General features: G+C 33.0%; 2 protein-coding genes across 3 annotated transcripts; both read right to left on the bottom strand.

The window, feature by feature from the left end:
* Window positions 1–36: 36 nt before the first annotated feature.
* On the bottom strand, window positions 37–7,679 carry LOC145642311 (uncharacterized). 2 transcript variants are annotated; one of them, XM_081693442.1, is made up of 7 exons: window positions 6,604–7,679; window positions 4,086–4,220; window positions 3,329–3,684; window positions 2,028–2,772; window positions 1,834–1,930; window positions 1,694–1,748; window positions 37–499 (listed from the first exon to the last, which is right to left on the bottom strand). In XM_081693442.1, exons 1-7 carry the CDS (start codon window positions 7,151–7,153, stop codon window positions 437–439), a joined length of 2,001 nt encoding a protein of 666 aa, XP_081549568.1. In that variant the 5' UTR covers window positions 7,154–7,679; the 3' UTR covers window positions 37–436. The 2 variants fall into 2 exon arrangements, with proteins under 2 accessions (XP_081549568.1, XP_081549569.1); XM_081693443.1 differs by having other exon boundaries at window positions 4,086–4,214.
* Window positions 7,680–15,607: 7,928 nt separating this feature from the next.
* Window positions 15,608–16,998, bottom strand: LOC145556587 (uncharacterized). Its single transcript, XM_081618241.1, has 2 exons — window positions 15,899–16,998; window positions 15,608–15,798 (listed from the first exon to the last, which is right to left on the bottom strand). The coding sequence occupies exons 1-2, from the start codon at window positions 16,908–16,910 to the stop codon at window positions 15,743–15,745; spliced, it is 1,068 nt and encodes a 355-aa protein (XP_081474367.1). The 5' UTR covers window positions 16,911–16,998; the 3' UTR covers window positions 15,608–15,742.
* Window positions 16,999–18,440: the final 1,442 nt, after the last annotated feature.

Raw genomic sequence — 18,440 nt, 5'->3', positions numbered from 1 at the left:
AGCTTACCAAAAGTCTAACATAAAAAAAGCTTAAGCCACAGAGAATATGTAGTAGATATAAATAAGCCGAGATAACAAAATTACATATAATGTTCTCTGAAAATTTAACACCTCTCTGCTTCTTACAACTAACTCCCAAAAGTACATTTGGAACCCCAAAAAAGGGGAAGGGGGAAAAATGGATTCGCTACAAACATGGGCCGGGAATGCATTACTATAACTGCCCGGAGAGGCGAGGATTCGCACTCTACACAGAGTCAGGTTAAGACCAAAAAAATAACTAAACATTGGTAAAATTGGATACAAGAAAATGTTAATCCAAAATTAAGAACATGGTGTGAAGTAGAAGATTCAAGCTTTATTGCCATGTTTCATTCATTTGGTAACAGTCCTCACCGCAGGATACAAAAATGTGATGTTATTACTGTCCTCTTGCCTAGCCCCACAAGTGTTCCCTCCGATATTCCCGCACAATGACTGGCACACTTGTCGGTGGAATCTGGAATGCAAAGACACAAACTCGTAAATTCAAACTTGATAGACGCAGCTTGGATCAGGCAATCATCCATCATTGCATCAGCTTTAGAGACACATACACAAGTTCATAGGAAAGCAAAGGGAAGCATTGGAAAGTAAGGTCCACTTCTTAATTTATAGTGCAGAGAGTACACAAAGGTCCAAGCGAGAATATGAAATTTACAAAAACAAAATCTACAGAATTTAAATAACTGAACATCAAGAAGAAATGCATTCATGAACAGGAAGGGCAGAAATTGAACAGGAAAAGAATCATAACACAAATTACATCTACAGGAAGGACAGGAAGTTCCCTTTCCCTAGAATGAAGTAGGTTCTTTCCACTAATCCTGAATCATCACCAAATGGGTGGGGTGGGATGCAAAATATTCATGACTTGAAAACACGGCATGTGCCATATGGAACTTGTAACTAAAAATAAACAGCATAGTTCTAAGTCCCAAAAAGGAAAAATTCAATGACTTATTGATTTACATGACATGACATGTGGTGATTTGCTTATTTTAAAAACTGGGGAGTCTGTAGAAGTTATTAGTATCAATATCCTTACTTTCTTCCCTCACCTCTTAGCCCAACTAAGAGAAAATGGAATTCCAAATTTTCTGTTTGGTCTTCCAAGTTCCATCCAAACATGAGGGGTATACTAATCTTTCAAAATATACACATTAAAACAGAAAAGTAAATATATCATCTCACATTCTGATACTGAGATAGTTGACAAATAATCAATACTACCACTCATAGTTCATAAGGGTTCAAGTGATTATAATGAAAATAAAAGATGACCTTATTTTCTAACCAGGTAATGTTCATAATAAGTTCATTGCTTATGACAAATCAAAACTAGTTGCAAAGCATTAAGAATTCTTACTATTCAAGCAAACCAACTAGCTGCCATGATTCCGTGAAAGATATTACTTTGTATTTCAGATGATGATCCAATATTCATGTTATATACGTAGTATGAATTTGATATATAGTATTAGATTCAACCATGATGGATTCCAGGTATACAATTAGAGATATCCTATTCAAACCATAATACGCGAAAAAAAATCAAAATTTAACAAGGTCTATGAGAAATCAAGATTATATTGGTTTCTGCCTTTCTGGACCAATAGGTCCACAGCTCCACTACAACTGACAGAAAACTCACCATGCCATAGTCCGTAATAATCATAGAAATGTAATCTGAAGGAGTTGTATCGTACCTGTTGAAAGACGAGACGAGTTTTGAGTTATGAAAACAAAAATTTTAATTTACAAGCATATTGGACAATCACTCTAGAAACTTACATCAAATTTAAAAGTTGCAAATTCTCATTACTAGTCCAATCTTTTAAGTAATTGATTTCCCTTCTACCAGGAACTTTCAAAATTGCATCAGGGTCACCTGGCAAAAAAGCAAAAAGTCATGAATAACCCAAGCATTTAGAGATAGAGACCAACAGAATCAGATTACAGAAAATTAAATGGTCAAAATTATATACCAAGTTCATTAAAACATATGGAATCAAGTTGAACCCTTTCATGAAACTTATATGCTTCACAGCAAACCAATACCGGAACATGGAAGGCATGAGCAACCATAGCTACACAAGCAGTCCCAACCCTTGAGTAAACAGTTCCATTAGACAAAACTGAAGCAGCCCCTAAGAAAACTCGAGTGACTTCATGCATAGTATACGAAACAGCATTTATATGTGTGTATGTACAGTTAACACCCTTAGCCACCAATCTGCGAAGTAAAAGTTGACCCTCAAGCTTTGGACGAGAGTCCACTATGACTACGCGAAATTGTTTCCCCATCTCATGTGCATGTAGCAATATCATTTCCACAGCTGAGGATGATCCATATGTGAGGAGGACGTCCCCGTCTCTAATTTTGGTCACAGCATGTTTGACTATCACTTTGTCAGCAATCAGTATCTTCTCACTAATAAAATGATTAATATCTGATTGCAGAGAGGCCTTTGCTTCAGACTCTGACAAACACATAGGCAGCTTGGCAATTCGATTCTTTAAGAATCTAATCGCATTACCCATACTAATTGAAAGGGGCCTGCACTCGATCAGAAATGAAACATAACTACCGATTCTTGCAGTAAGGTCTCTGATCAGAGCTTTCTCCGGTGGTGTTGAGTAGTCGTTTATTGCCTCTTGAAATGCTTGAAGCATTGCAATGCAACGAGCGTTGCCACCAGAAATATCTCCAGTCAAATAACGCAGTCCAACCTGAAATCCAACTATTACTATTACAATAACCCTTTGCTCTGATGGAAAAAACTAGAAGAGTAAACATAGTACCTAAATATATAAATATAAACACTAAGCTACAAACAGTCCATAAACCATTCCCACTATTTCACAATATCATTGTTACAATAACTTTTTTAAGTGGTTACACTGTTTAATAAAATGGAGGAGGAAAGAGATGAAGGTGAGCGCGGACACTGGAAAGACAGGACAGAAGGTATGGTGGAAGACAAAAGGGCTAAGGAGATAGGTATGGAGCAAGGTCAAGAGATTTATAGACTTTTGTCACCAAATATTACCACATTCAAATAGAAAAGGCCCATAACTTCAAGTCCTAATAGGGGCACCATCCAGAAAACTAGAGTTATAAGCAACAGAACTATCAATCTCATTCCAATTCCAACACCGAGAAACCTACAATTTCAACCGAAACAAGATAAACAGAGGCAATATCAAATGAGAGAGGTCTGCAGTATTATAATTAATCATTAAACAGCCTCTCTACTTCAAGCTAGCAAAACATTTCAGATAATACCTTGTAAACGGCTGGATGCATTGGTTCTAGTTGGAAAAACTTTGACTCCAGATCTGGAAGCTGTGTTCCATGCTCATATTGAGGCAGGTGCCTAAAAAGTTCAACCCTATTTCTGGCTTCAGTTTGGTTCACAACTGCTCTCTTTTTCGCTTTCTCCACCCGTGTCTTATCATCAAACTGCATGCGCGGATGAGGGACATCTTTCTTCCTCTCTTTCTCTGACTGACGATCAACGCCTTTCTTCTCAGATGCTGCAACAGAAACATTGTCTTTATTTTGAACAGAAGCCTTAGCAGCTTTCACCTGCTTAGAACTCCCTACTCCAGAAGCTGCAGCTGACGCCTTACCCATTTCAGCTACGGACGCAAAGCAAATCAAAGTATATAGATAATCAATACAGTGTAAAAAGATGCCAATTGGGACAACTGTCAATTAAAATAATAAATGAATAAAACCTTCTAATATTGCTGACAAAGTGACAAGCACATGGAGTATTGACAACAAATGGAACGAAAAATGAACAAAAACCATTTGCAAAATAGACGAGACAAACAACATTAGATGCATATGTAATTATAAATTGTGAGGCATGACTAGGCTATCTAAACCTCCTAAATCAACAAACACCACTAATTCCATATTCCAAACAACAAGAGTTTTCACTTAAGAATATATCTTGAAGAACGGCTGCTATCAAAATTTTCTTAGGAGTATACATCAAATTCATAAATAATGAAGACAATAAGGTAATACATACCTTTCGCAGCAGCTTTTGCAGCCCTTTGGGCTTCTTGAAGTGCACGTCTTTCTGCTTTTGACATTTTTTCCTTTGATGGCTTTGCATTGCCATGTTGTTCACTTTGAGCATCTGTTGATGCATCTCCAACTTTTTCTATGGAAATTCTTCATTTTTTAATAATGCTACAACAGCTCAGATAAGCAAATTTGATGTATAGTAGACAAAGAAATTGACATGGATCTGCATAGTGTGCTAAAAACCTTAAATCTAGAAAAAGTGGGGAGGTGGACCTAGTTGATATTATAAAAGACAATAATAACACGGATCTCTGCCCACAACACTGTATTCCGCTCAATAAAAGTACCTTGATAAGCTAACTTTCCACTTATACTAATATTTTACTGAACATGAGCAGTCCTATCCAAATCGAATTACCACATGTCCACAAGCATTAGTTTAAAAGTTGAATACAATATAAAGCCAACTTTCCCTTCATGGCTGGGAAATTATGGTCAAAGTTTAATTAGCATATGCTCTAATTATGAAATGATCCACAATGAATGACTCGATAGGAAGAGAAGGCTTATTTGTCATGTGATGACCATGAGCATCAAGACATTAACTAATCATACACATAAATATTTGCATCCCTTTTCTACTCTATCCTTCATATAGATTTGGGTGGACTAGTATTTACTAATAGGTAGTAATAAATCATAAAAGTAATAAATAATAGATGAATTGGCACTTATATAAACATTGAGATCTAACAGATTATACATCAAGAAAAAGCAAAAACACACTCATTACTTTAACTCAAAAGTATATACAAAATCACTGGGAAAAAAATAATAAACTACGGAGTATTTTTACAGTCAAGTCATAACCAGTTGAAAATGATGTAAATCTCAAAATTTAACTTCAACCCAACAAGATATTCACAATAAATTTTTTACAAGGATCAATGGATTTTGTATTAAAGTGACAAACATGTGTGCAGAGTTGCAGACTGCAGAATATATTGAACATAATGGATTGATGGCTTTCAAGTTGCCACAAAATGGTGCACTGCTTAGATTTGCCCAAGAAAATGGACACCACAAATGCTCCGTTTAGAATCATCAACTCACATTTGAATTCAACCAACTACCAAACTAAAATGGAGCTTAATTCAACCTTAACTTCTTCCTACAGGCCAATAACACTTCTAATAATCCCTAAGGACCTCAAGTACTAAGTAATTTTTGCAAGGACAAGGACCAATGCTATCACAGTCTAACCTCTTCAACCAATTGGATACTATTTTACCAAAACATAATGGGTACCACCTAGTTGTGAGAGGTGGGAACATTGTTAAAGCCATGCAACAGTTTTCTGAAACACTCCTTGCCCCAACCCCTACCCACCAAAATTTTTCCAACAACAACCCATATACTGTATACTATATGAAATCCATAAAATAGCACTAAATGTGAGTTTGATCACACAAGGATGAAGCAATATCCGAAGTTTCATGTCCTTCTTCTAGAAAAAAAGAGGGACCTTTGTTTGGGAAGAGGAAAATCATTTCCTGATTGGCATTTAACAATACTTAGTAGCCAGGGCTGTATGAGAAACCAAATTCAAGCAACTGCAAGAGAGATTTGTGGGACTATGAAAAAAAATAAGCTTAATAATTTTATGCTTAATATTCCTATAGTAAGGGAAAAAAATATATTGAGCACTAATAATTTTATGGTCTCTTGGATGCCATCCTGTAGACACTTGACAGAGGGTTTAGTTCTCTTAGCCATCTAATTTTCAACAAACACAATTAATATTTATTTCAGAAGTTTTTAACAAACAAAAACATCAAGCTCGTCCAAGTTGAGCTTTTCTGCAGGTTTTGTGGAGAAATTTGAGATTTTATTTACTAATGGTCATCACTAAACATAAAAAAGTCCTTCCCATTGCCTACCCTACTCGCGCAGTCAATGCAAACTAACAATTTCATACTTCAGTTCCTCACAGTCTCACATATAAGCTAGTCACAAGATAAACTAACAAGAAACCCAATTGATACTCTTTCTCAATTACACAGCAGCAAAACCTAAAATCTGTCCCAAATTAAGGAATATTGTCAAACTGTGTAGATTCCGGGATCTTGTTTGCTACCTATTGCCTTGCCAGTGAGACATAATCACATTCCACTCTCCTCTCCAACTCAAGGCAATTTAGTATATCATCTTATATGTGGACAAAACCTCAAATTCGCAATTAATTTGCCTACCATACACAAACATATGGAAAAGCAACTCCCAAAACCACATTGTTTTGTCTTATATTGCCAATGCAATTCAAACATTAAAGCTAGTCATACTCTACAATGTAAAATGCCAATTATTTGATCAACAAAATAAGAAAAAGTATCTGGTTTAATCCAAAAGTAAACACAAATTCACAACAAACCCAGAAAAAATTCAGCAATATACCTAAACTAAACCAACAAAAAAAACCTCAAAATCACAACAAAACCATCAAGAAATCAACAATGTACCTGAAGCAACAGCTGCTAAATTAACCCCAGAAGCTGTAATCAAGCTACCACTAATCACTCCAACACCGCCATTTCTCCCCGCTTTACCAACCATCAAATCAAACCCACCACCGGCGCCACTCGGCATCGAAGAAGCAAACTTACTACCACCCTTCCTGCCCTTCCCACCACCCGAAGGCGAAACCATTACATCTTCCGAATTCTCCGACTCCGAAGGAAATATATCCGAAGGATTATAGCTCCCAACAACAAGATGGGCATTTGCAACATCAGAAGCAGGACGACGAAGTGGCGAAGATGGCACTGGAGGGTAATGGGGTCCCACAGGACGAGAAGAAGATAGCAGTAAATGGGTGTCGGAAGAATGGCGAGGTGGTGGGATCATCACCGGAGAAAGGGAGTTGCCGGAAGGTGAAATCTCGCCGACCGGAGAAGACGACGACGAAGAAGAGAAGGAATCGGAGCGGGTTCTGTCGGGCGCGAAAAACCCGACTTGTCGGACTTTCGGGTCGATGACAGCACGAGCGCCGCGGCGAGGAGGAGGATCCATGGAAATGGAGGAGAGAGAAAATTAGGGTTAGGGTTAGGGTTTGAATTAGGGCTAGGAATTGAAGGGTTTGAGGGAAGAAGATGATGAAGGAAGAAGAAGAAGATAAGATTGTTGAAGAAGAATTATTGATGAAAATGGCATATCGAATTTTTAATTTTTTAAATTTTTGGGGGAATTTTAGAGTGAATTTTGAAGGTTTAATTTCATTTTAATGGAGGAAAAATTGGGGGTTTTTGGAATAAAATTAAATTAAATTAATTAAATATAATGAGAGAAAAAAAGAAAATGGGTAGGGTTTAAGCAAGAAGGAAGGATTGGAGGGAGAACGATGGTGTTGGTGGAGGATACGGCATCAAACTCATCGATGATCATGTACGTCAGATCTTCATGAAGGTTATTTTTGTAATTTCATATGCCAATTATATTACAGTATTAATTTATTTATTTATTTTATTAAGGGATTAATTATTCGATTATTGGACACATCACACGTGCGATCCATGTAATCAATATTATAAAATGCAAATTTCTTTTTTTACGCATATAAAAAATTGTGATAAATGGTGATTTTTCTATGTGTGGCTGGTCACAGTGTGTGGGCAGAACCCTTGATTTAGGGGCTACCTATATAGAGGTTACTCAATCGGTAATGATTACTCATTTATAGGGTTACTTAATCGGTTAGTGCGTTTTTAGTGTAAAGTAACTCTTGACTGGCTAAGTAACTCCTAGCTGACTGAATAACCCATAACCAATCGAATAACCCCTTAATAAATAACCCCGGCCACATGGTATGACCAACTACACATAAAAATTTGTTATATCCTTTAATTCCACCATAAGAATAGTATACTCAGTACTGTAGGTAAAATGTAAATATTAATACGAGTAATGGTGTTAAAAGGTTGCATAACTTTAGAATTATTCATCTCAGTCATGTTGGACAAGCCCAAGGAAGACTTGGCTAGGGTGTAGCCATCTAGGGCTCTAAGCATGGATTGTTGAATAATTAATATTGGTAGTCATAATTAGGAATGGCAACACATCGGATTCAAGTCGAATGCAGCTAAATCCAAATGAATCCGATTTGTTTGGTAAACGGACCCTAGACTTGGATCCGAATTTGAAAAATTCAAGTTAGAGTCCAATCCTACTCGTAATTTTAGGATCCGAATACGGTCCGTTTATTCGGCCCTCCAAATAATCCAAATATTTTTTTTTTTAATATTTGATACACCTATGAACTGAGTTACATAACAAAATTTTGCTACAAAACAAACAACCAATTGTCTCAAGTTATAAGGCATATGCTCATACTCTCGGACTCAAACTTGGACTCATTCGGACTTTGCGTAGGGTCCAAGTTTGATTTGCCGCCTCCTATTCGGATTCAAACTAACTCTAAACGTATTCGAATCGGATTTTTTTTTTGTTCGGATCGAATCGTACTTAATTGCCATCCTAATCATAGTTTGACATAGCTTATCTATTGGACCTACTAACCAATATTGACAAGATTCTAGAGCCATATAGTTGTTGTTTTTTTTTTCTTCTTTTGTTTGTTATTTCAGTTTATTAAGGCTAGCCAATCTGATCAATTTGTAAAGATTAGTTATTCATTTGGAATAATCCATATATGATTATGTTTAGAAAAAATCGGAATAAAAATCCAATTTCTTGGATATTATATATATTTGGGTTTATTTCCAAATATTTTGAACCCTCAAAAAAATTTAAAATGATAATTACAAGTCTTATTTTAAGTAAACTTTAGTTACTATTTGTCATAAAATCGTAATTATTTCCTTTTGTAGGGAAAAATATTTTTATTCTGGTTAAAGGTCGTTTGAATTTGTCTCGAACATAATTCACATCCAATCCGAAATCATTGAATTTAGAGGAAACCATATTAGGTATTTGTTTTCTAGAATTAGATAGGTTGAATCACATATATATGTTGACAGACGGGTCAGATCATATAATTTACTTGAGCTCCCAAAAAAAAAAAAAAAAACAAATATCTATTTTATTAACAGTTTGACTTATTGAACAAGATAGATTTTTATTCAAAATGTTGAAACAAAACAAGTTTAAGTTACCAACAAGGCAACAACATTGCTACATTGAAAACATATTCAAATAAAGCAAAGCTAAATCCAAACAAAACTGACTCTTAGAATTACATGTAACATTTTTGTTCAAGAGATTGTTATATACATCAAGGTGTATCATACACCTATGAGTATTTATTTTCATTTTGATGATTGTTTTTCAATTTATCATCAAATAAAAAGCAAAAAATTAATATTAAGTTAGTTGGATGTACTATACATTCGAATATATATAACAAATTCTATTATCGTTACCATACCTTTTAAAAAATTACAGTAGAAATTTGTCCTCAAGTCGGTGTAAATGATTTGATTTGGTAAAATTTTAAATCCAAAAATTTCAAAAATATATTTTTTGTCCCCTTAAAAGAATCGACGTAGTCAATATTCACACAATTTGTGAGTTTAGTATTGGACTAGCTGACATTCTACACCAATAGATTTAATTTTTTTAATAATATATTGAATCTCAGCCGTTTGTTCAGAAATAAAAAATTAGATTTTGAATAGATTTTGCCTCACATATCAACTTTCGTACAATTCACCATACTCCTAGTACTACGTGTACTACCTAGTAGCTTTAAAAATTAAAATATTTCATCATCTGTTTATATAAATTTATTTTGCAATAATGAAACACTTGCTTTCACCTTCTTTAATTTCACAAAAAATCCTAGTATTTTTCTCTCAATTTTCTCTGTAAATAAATGGCTTTACAGTTTTGCTACAGAGGAAAAATCATGGTACGTTTGAAGTTTTTATCATATATTCCATGCATTTTATATTTATATTATATTATATATTATATGCTTTGGGATTTATACTGTAAATTTAATGTATAGTGATTTTACTGTTAATTTTAGCTTTATATACTTTTGGAGTATTATTAAGTTTCAATTTGGTGTTTTCTTCAAGCTTCAAATTCTTTAGGTATTATAAAGTATTTTTATGTGCTGTTGCATTTATCTTTCTGTAAAAATTAGAGAATTTAGCACTTAAAGATTTATTAATTTAAAGACAATAAGTTCTTACAAAAAAAAAATAATCAATAATGTAGTTTATTTGTACTCAAACTAATTAACTTGTTGTTTAATTCCTAGTTGTTTGGTTGCTTAGATTAGCTTAATTATGTGAAATCATACTTCATTTTGAAGTTATGCTCATAAATTAAATATTTTTTTCACATTTCACTCCATATCAATTTTTACCCTTTTATCATACTTCCTTAGTGATTTATGAAGGTAATAACTTATCTTGATAAATTTATTTTTTGAGATAAATAAAATCTTAAAATATACAAATTTCTAAAGTTTGACTACAAAAGTTTAAGTAGGAAGAACAAAGAAAAATACGACATTAGTATGCCAAAGTCATAAATTATTATTATGTGTCACTTGGAACCTCCTAGTGCTAAATTCATATACCAATTAATATTTCACTCAATTAAAGTGTGTAATGCCTTTGTAATAACTAGTAACTTGCTTTGATTCTTGGAATTTTATTAAGTTGTTCTGTATCACCTGTGTGTAGTTTGCTATGGAGTAATTTCCATGAGGCAGTAAATTGAATTTATATGGTTTTTTAAAGAAAAGAAACACTTGAGCCAAATTGTTGAAACAAAGACTTTTGAGAATTAAAATATTTTACTAACAAAGTCAAAGGTTATGTTTGGTAATTAGAGGCTAGTTGTGCATAAAGTAGTTTGTTTATTTAGGTTGCGTTTTATTAACCTGATATTCATTTACATCTGAACTTATCTTATCCTATGCTATTCGAATTTAATTGAGACTATTGGACCTTGTTAAAGCTTATTTAGTTGTAATTTGAACTTGAGTAACCCTTAATCATCATAACTTATTTGTCCTAAACTTATTATCTCACTTAGCTTGAAATTATATGAACTTATAAAATCTGAAATAAATCAGAAATAATTGAGTGAAAAAAATGAGAATAGCATAGGACCTTATACACATGATTATATTAGTTAGTTTGACTAGCTAGCTACTAGTGTAAAAGTATTTGATGTATCAACATTAGGTATCTGCTACATACTTTAGTAGGTAATGTGACCAATCAACTAAGGATATTGAAATAATATATTAGGGGGGGGGGGGGGGGAGGGAATCTTTGGTAAAGGAGAAAATTTGACAAAGTGTAAGGGTCTGCTCTCTTGAGCTTAAATTCAGTTCAGCTCCAATCATTCAGTTTAGTTCTTAATTTCCTTCTCTCATAAACAACAATGTTCAGCTCCAATCAGTTCAGTAAATTAAAACAGACCCTAAGTGATAACATAATTATTTCACCATTACATGCACAAACCTGTAAATAAAAAATAAAAAATCCTACAATTTTCTTTTTCTTAATTAGCTTATTAGATTCAAACCTATCTCATTCCTTTGTCAATGGAACATACTCTTTACACTTTGTTTGGATTGAAGGATAGATCATATTTTATTTTGATAACAAATGTGGAAAGAGTGGATTTGAAAAGGAGAGACATCGAGGGATTAAATGGTAAAAAATTGATCTCTTCAACAATTGAGAGATTTGGAAAAAAAAAAACTTATTATTTTCCCCTTCCTCTTTCCTTCCACCCTTTCTTTATCCAACACACTGTTAGAGAACCTCTTTTTTTTTTTTTTTTTTTTTTTTTTTTTTTTGCCTTAAACTTTCCATTACCCTAAACCTCCCAATAAGCACCCCTAAACTTATATATTCAACATACATAAATACCGCAATATGTCATCAAAATAGTAATAAGTCTCATGGTATGACACTATCACACATAATTGGATTAAAACATTGGATATATATGTATGTCCTTTCAATAAGTTTTTTTTTTTTTTTTTTTTTTTTGGGTTGTTGTTGTTTCGAGGGCCACAAGAGTGGAGATGATAATCAATCTCAAGCTCTAATCACTTGAGCTATCCCTCACTCTTATTAATAAGTTTTGAATATATATAAACTTATTGCAAAAGAGCTTAATTACAATCAAGACTCAAAAAGCCCTTCACCAAACACCTTAGTTGTGTAACTTAAGCTTTTAGGTTAGTGTTCAATAAAACTCTTTTGAAATTTTGCTCAATGTCTATGCACTTCCGCTCAAGATTTTGTGCAAGCAATAATTTTGAGCATTTCAAGTCACATTCTCCCATTAAAATTATTTCTTGAATTGTTTGTAGTAAGAGTTAGTTACCACAGTATAATACTATAATGTTAGCACTCTTAGCATTACAAATTTACAATTACCTCATATATTATGATCATAAACCAACTTGATCTTAAATATTAGGCATTTACCATTTCATCTACTATATATCTTGATTGATCATTAGCCTTTCATCTAATGAATGAAGTTTTTGTATATAATTAACCATAACTAATTAAGTATTATGGATGGAAATCAACAACCTTAACTAATTTAAGTATTAAAGGTCTGTGGTACCCAAAACATGGGGATCTATCAAATCTTATTTACATGATTTTAGCCCATTGTTTTGTGGCCTCTCTACATTAACAAAAAAGAGCCACTAAAGCATGGCTACACAATGTCTATATGGAAGCTCTACTTCTTTTAGATTTCAACATGCACTATTTGTCCAAGGAATTCATCATAAAATACCCAAGTGCAACAAATATATAATTAATTCAATTCAATCAAACCCAAAAAACAAAATGGTGCTTTTTAAGTAGCTTTAATGAAGATGGCCATGTGAGAATTATCATGCATGTAACTCAAAAATAAACCTATAAGGAAGCTATAGAACCCTAATTGATAGAGTATAGAACCATAGGACTAACCATCAACTTTTATAGAGTGTAAAACCAATCCAGGAAACTAACCATCAACTTAAGCTTTTGTTAAAGCTTTGGTTAGAGTCTTAGGATTAATTCTATACTGTATCACTAATAAACCTTTGAGGTTTGAGCCAGTATAGTTTGTGTGACTATTGATTCCGAACATGGATATATAACTTTAGTTTCATGCTCATAGTTGTTTCAGGTACATGTCTTCCTTACTTAGCTAGCTAAGCTAGCTACTGAATTTGAAGGCTAGGTAATTCAAGATTTACTAACCTTACATGGTTTTCTAATATTGGAATGAACTCCCTGAATAAAATACAAAAGACATAGCAACTCCATCCTATAAAATTATTCAAGAGAAGCTAAACTGATGCTCATTTGCACACAAATGCATCCGACTGCAACATTTCCTTTTCGACAGGCAAGCTGGTACACCTTTCTGAACTCGAGCAACTTACTCCTTAAATTTCCAGTAGTTAAACTTATACAGCTTAAGTTGCATTGAAAAGTCAATATATAAGAACGAATAATGCTTCAGATAGATCAATCATGAAATATGCGTTTATCCTGAATTGAAGTTTTTTTACTACTTGATCTGACATTAGACTTTGCAATATGTTATATAACAGCTAGCTAAGATAATGAGAGCACCAGAAGGAAATCATCAGTCTATGGTGATATTAATCAGCTTCCAACAAACGTGTGTAATAAGGTACGTACAAGTGTACAACTTTGAAGAACATTATAGATTAGCTAGCTAGTAAAAGTTTCAGTATGGAATTTTCACATAATAATGAACTTTTTTGCTGTCTTATGTTTGTCTTAGGTTTTATAGACTTATTATCTAATCTGGTTGTATATAGAGGGTAAGATTGTGAACTAAACTCGGAAAGGTTCCCACCAAAGCACACACACATACACTGCACACACAAGCAAAGACGATTTGCATATGAAAAGCAATAGACTAGCTAGCTTGATGATCTACTATACCCGGTGTACATGAACATGGTACACCCACGCTCATTTTTTGATCATTCAGAGCTCTCCCAAATGAACAAAAGTGAAAAAATCGAGTATATATTAATGAACATTCAATTCCCCAAGAATACTTTCTATACATTGATATCCTAAGAACTTTAGACTTGTTTCATTGTTTGGATATAGAAATAAATTGAATGAAACTTGTACATAATGTATTTAAGTTGTATAATGTACTTAACTCCTTACTAATTCAATCTTGTATTTCCTGGGAAATGGCTAGAACATTTTGGTTGACTGCTTAGAGATAACCTGATCATATCATGTTAAAAGCTAAGTTTCATTTTATCTTTGGCTTTAGATGAGCAATTTCTTACATTTAGGTAATGCTCTTTGTTACCTAAATTTCTCTTATCTTAACTTACATTATTAATCTCGAACTTATTAACTCTTATCTTATCTTACTTCAACTTATCAACACTTTATCATACCTTATTTTAAGAGATCTTATCTTATATAAGGTCCATGTTCTTAAGACCGTTTAGAAATTATTAAACCCCTTATCTTATATGTATGAACATATCAATCCTTCTATTACACTATTTGAATTGTTAATCCTTATGTTATCTTATTAGAACTTATAAGCTCATATCTTATCTTGTTAGACCTTAAATAAGTGAAAATAATGCGAGAAGAATAGAGCCGTAATAGGTACTTCCGATCCTAGTTGATCAATAGTTTAGAAATTTATGGCCTAGTCACACATTGATCAATAATGTTATTATTAAGTGTTTCCCTTTTTAATCTTATGATATTCCGACCTTAGGGCTACATATATCATATCCTTTTTTGTATTCTAATAAAAATGTACAAATTCCTATCTTTTTTATCACCAAATAAATGAGAACACTGCACATTGTAAATACACAAAGTATATGTATGATCACAATAAACATCTTAGCTTTTTAGTGTTAGAGGTCATTGATTTGGTTTAAAAATTTTATTTTACTGTATTACAATTGATATCCATACACCTTTATATGAAATTGAAACAATATATATGTATTTTCTTTTAAGTGCTTCTTCATGAAAAGGTTCTGTCTTTTTTTTTTTAAATGAAAAAATGTTTTCTATCTTTTAGAAGTGAATGATTGAATTATAAAGTAAAAATGCAATTGATGTTCAAAATGTAATTAAGCAAACAGCTTGAATTATATAGCAAATTAGCTAGAGAAGTTTCAGGATTGTGAGTCCAATATCAAAATTACAGCTTGAAACATGACTTTACAAAGATATTTACAAAAACTATACACTCCATAATAATCAATTTTTAGTACAGATTATATGCATTGAAAAATACAGAATTAAACTTGGAAGTGTGAATTACTCACACTAATAGGCGAATAGCACAATCCATATAACAACATCTGTTGCTAGGTAAAAATGGGATAGTAATTCATTTAAACGACAAAAATCCATCAATAAAAATTCAAGCTAATTAATGTGCTATATATTCAATCATTCAATATATAACTGAAAAATAATTCAAATGTAAGCTTTCTTAATATATGGACATATTTCGAGCAAAGAGTACAACTGAAAAATCAAGATCATCAACAAGAAGGAGCTATGTATAGAAGTTCTTACATGACAAAAATAACTCTAATACTGAACCTCGTTCGCGCCACACTATCACCTAGTGCAGGATATGATTGCTGCAAGTATCCCAAGGTCTAGCATTGATGTGAATTTCTGCAAAAAAAAAACATATAATTAACACATTAGTTAGTCAAACTAAAGCATTGCTAATCGAACTTGTTTAACTCGTAAAATTTGGACAAAATTAATTAACCTGTGGACAGATTGATGATGTTCAAAGCAGGAAACCCATTCGGCTGCAGAATCCCACTGTAGTAATTACAACTTTCAGATGCAGATTTGTTGAAATAATCATTGTAATAATTACAATTATCTTGTTCATCTTTCGAACTAATCATCTCATAATTATAATTATTATTTGACTTATTACTATAATTCCCCTTTATAACAACAGATTCTCTTACAGTACTACTACTACCACCCTCTTTGCTTATTCCTCCATTACTAATTTCAGGGTTTAATTGACAAATCACCAAATTCGACGAACTCTCTAGATGCTTCTGGTGATGATCATTGACTATCTTCTTCTTTCGAGTTCTCTCCCTAGCTCGTTCTCTAGCCTCTTCTCTCCTCCTCAACTCATTAACAACATTTCGAGTATTGTTATTTTTTTCTCTCCTCTTTCTCTTTTTACTCGACGATTTCTCATTATTTTTACTACTACAAAATTCTTTTTGTTGTTGTTGATCTTCCTCACTAGTGACATCGACTTCATCATCTAATGGTGTTACAGGAGACTTAAAATTTGAAGTGCTAGCAAGCTCGTCGATGGCGGCCTTAGACTTATTCAAGAGCCATCCAAGGGTTTTGCTAGCCTTATCAAATCCTAACATGTCTTGAAGGTTGAAGAACTCGCGCGCAATGCTCATTGACAATCTCACTCTCCTATCTCTAACCCCTTGAGCAGTGGTGATCTTGGTATGTCTATCTTTCTTTCCAGCTGCTCTTCTAGAGCTCGAAACACGTACATTCGAAGGGCATAACAAGCCATTTTGTTGGTTAATTGAAGTTTCAGATGAAAAATTAACAATTGAGTTGTCTGAAATTGGAGGGTATGAAGTTGGTGGTAAGAATTTTCCATAATAATGTTGGAGAAAAATGTTGTTGTTTTCAGGGATAGCGCGATTTGTATAAATAGATGGAGATTGATTATAATACAAAGGATAAGAATTGTTGTTATTATTATTATTATTTGATGAAAACATCTTTGAAAATGAAAATAAAGATAAAGAAAAAAAAAAACTTTTTGTTTTTTTGAAATTTTTTGGAGAAAATTAATTAAACTTGATTGTGATTTCTACAATTCATAAGATAAACTAGTAGTACAGAAAGGTGAGAAAGTGAAAGGAAGAAAGTGACAAATGAAAAAAAAAAAAAAAAAAAAAAAAAAAACAAAAAAACTGAGTGTTAAAAATTGTGTAGATGATGTATGAACAAAATTAATTAGGTAAAAAAAAATATGAAATAATAATATGATTAGATTTATGATGTTTTGAAGTCGAAGTCACGACTCGATTAGTAATCCACGCTACTAGCTTAGTAGTACAATGAAGAGAAAACCCAGATCTAGGAGTTGATGGCAAGGTAGTTGAAAGCCACTCAATTGATTTAGAGAGAAAATGTGTGTTTTTGGTTGCTGATAAAATGAATAATGAAGAAGAAGGGAGAAAAAGAATGAATATGAATGTAAATGAATATCTGAAAAGATAAGCTAATTTATGCCTTTGTATTTTTTATAATATGGAATTTTGACCTTTTTGAGTAATACTGTGTTTCTCTTTTGAAACAGTTTAAGATGTTTAATTATTTATGGACAAGTCATGTGATTGGATCTGACTGTAAATTCCCTTATTTTTTGAGTTATGAAGTTTTGGATAATTATTTATTTCAAGATTATTTATCAGATACAGTATTATTATGACTAGTTGTGTTTTTTCTGCTGTTTTTATATGACTGCTGAATTGGTTAGTAAAACATTCATATGCATTTAATGCCTTCTTGATGACAGAAATGCAGAATTAGGGTTTTAAGCTTTTGGATTGGAAAGGTTTTTTTTTTTTTTTTTTATTATTATTATTATTTATTTTACTATTTCTTTTCTTTTACTTTTTAAATTTACCTGTAAACATTAGGTCAAAGCATGCATGACAAATTTGCTTTTTGGTTTGAAAGGAGTCATAATGATGATGATGACATTTAAACATGTTCATATCTTTGGAGGTATCACCCTGCGTCCCAGCACAGACTGTACTGGTTAAATTCACTGACATTCTCGATAACTGCATCACGTGAATGTTATATAGCTAAAACTATGTATAAGGGATACATTTTAAGGGATTTTTTATAAGAGATATTTTTTTTTCACATCGATCACGCCTAAAGTATAGTCTAGTTTCGGAAAATAGATTTATACCATTGTCCAATCTTTGGGACATGAGACTTAATTTTAAATTTGCTTCCTAATGTACTTGAACAAAATTCCTACAGTATGTTGGTACTTTATAACTCCGCCAGTGGGTTTCCCGCTGCCAGTCCCAAGCCTGGATAAAGGAGGAGGGTTACGGTAGGCCAGTGACAGCCAGTATAAAACTTCGTCACATCCCATGACATGAGCCAAACAGATATTTTCGTGGGGGCGTTCCCTACTCAGCGACGCGCTGCACTTCCTAGACCCGGGTGTAGTGATAAGTATGCAAGGGTTGCTAGGTCGTCGCCCAGAAGCGACGCGCCACATT

Source organism: Chenopodium album, chromosome 8 (genome assembly GCF_948465745.1).
Source record: "Chenopodium album chromosome 8, dcCheAlbu1.1, whole genome shotgun sequence".
NCBI lineage: Eukaryota > Viridiplantae > Streptophyta > Magnoliopsida > Caryophyllales > Amaranthaceae > Chenopodium > Chenopodium album.
Note: the sequence above shows the minus strand (reverse complement) of the source record. Positions and strands in the feature narration are given on the sequence as shown.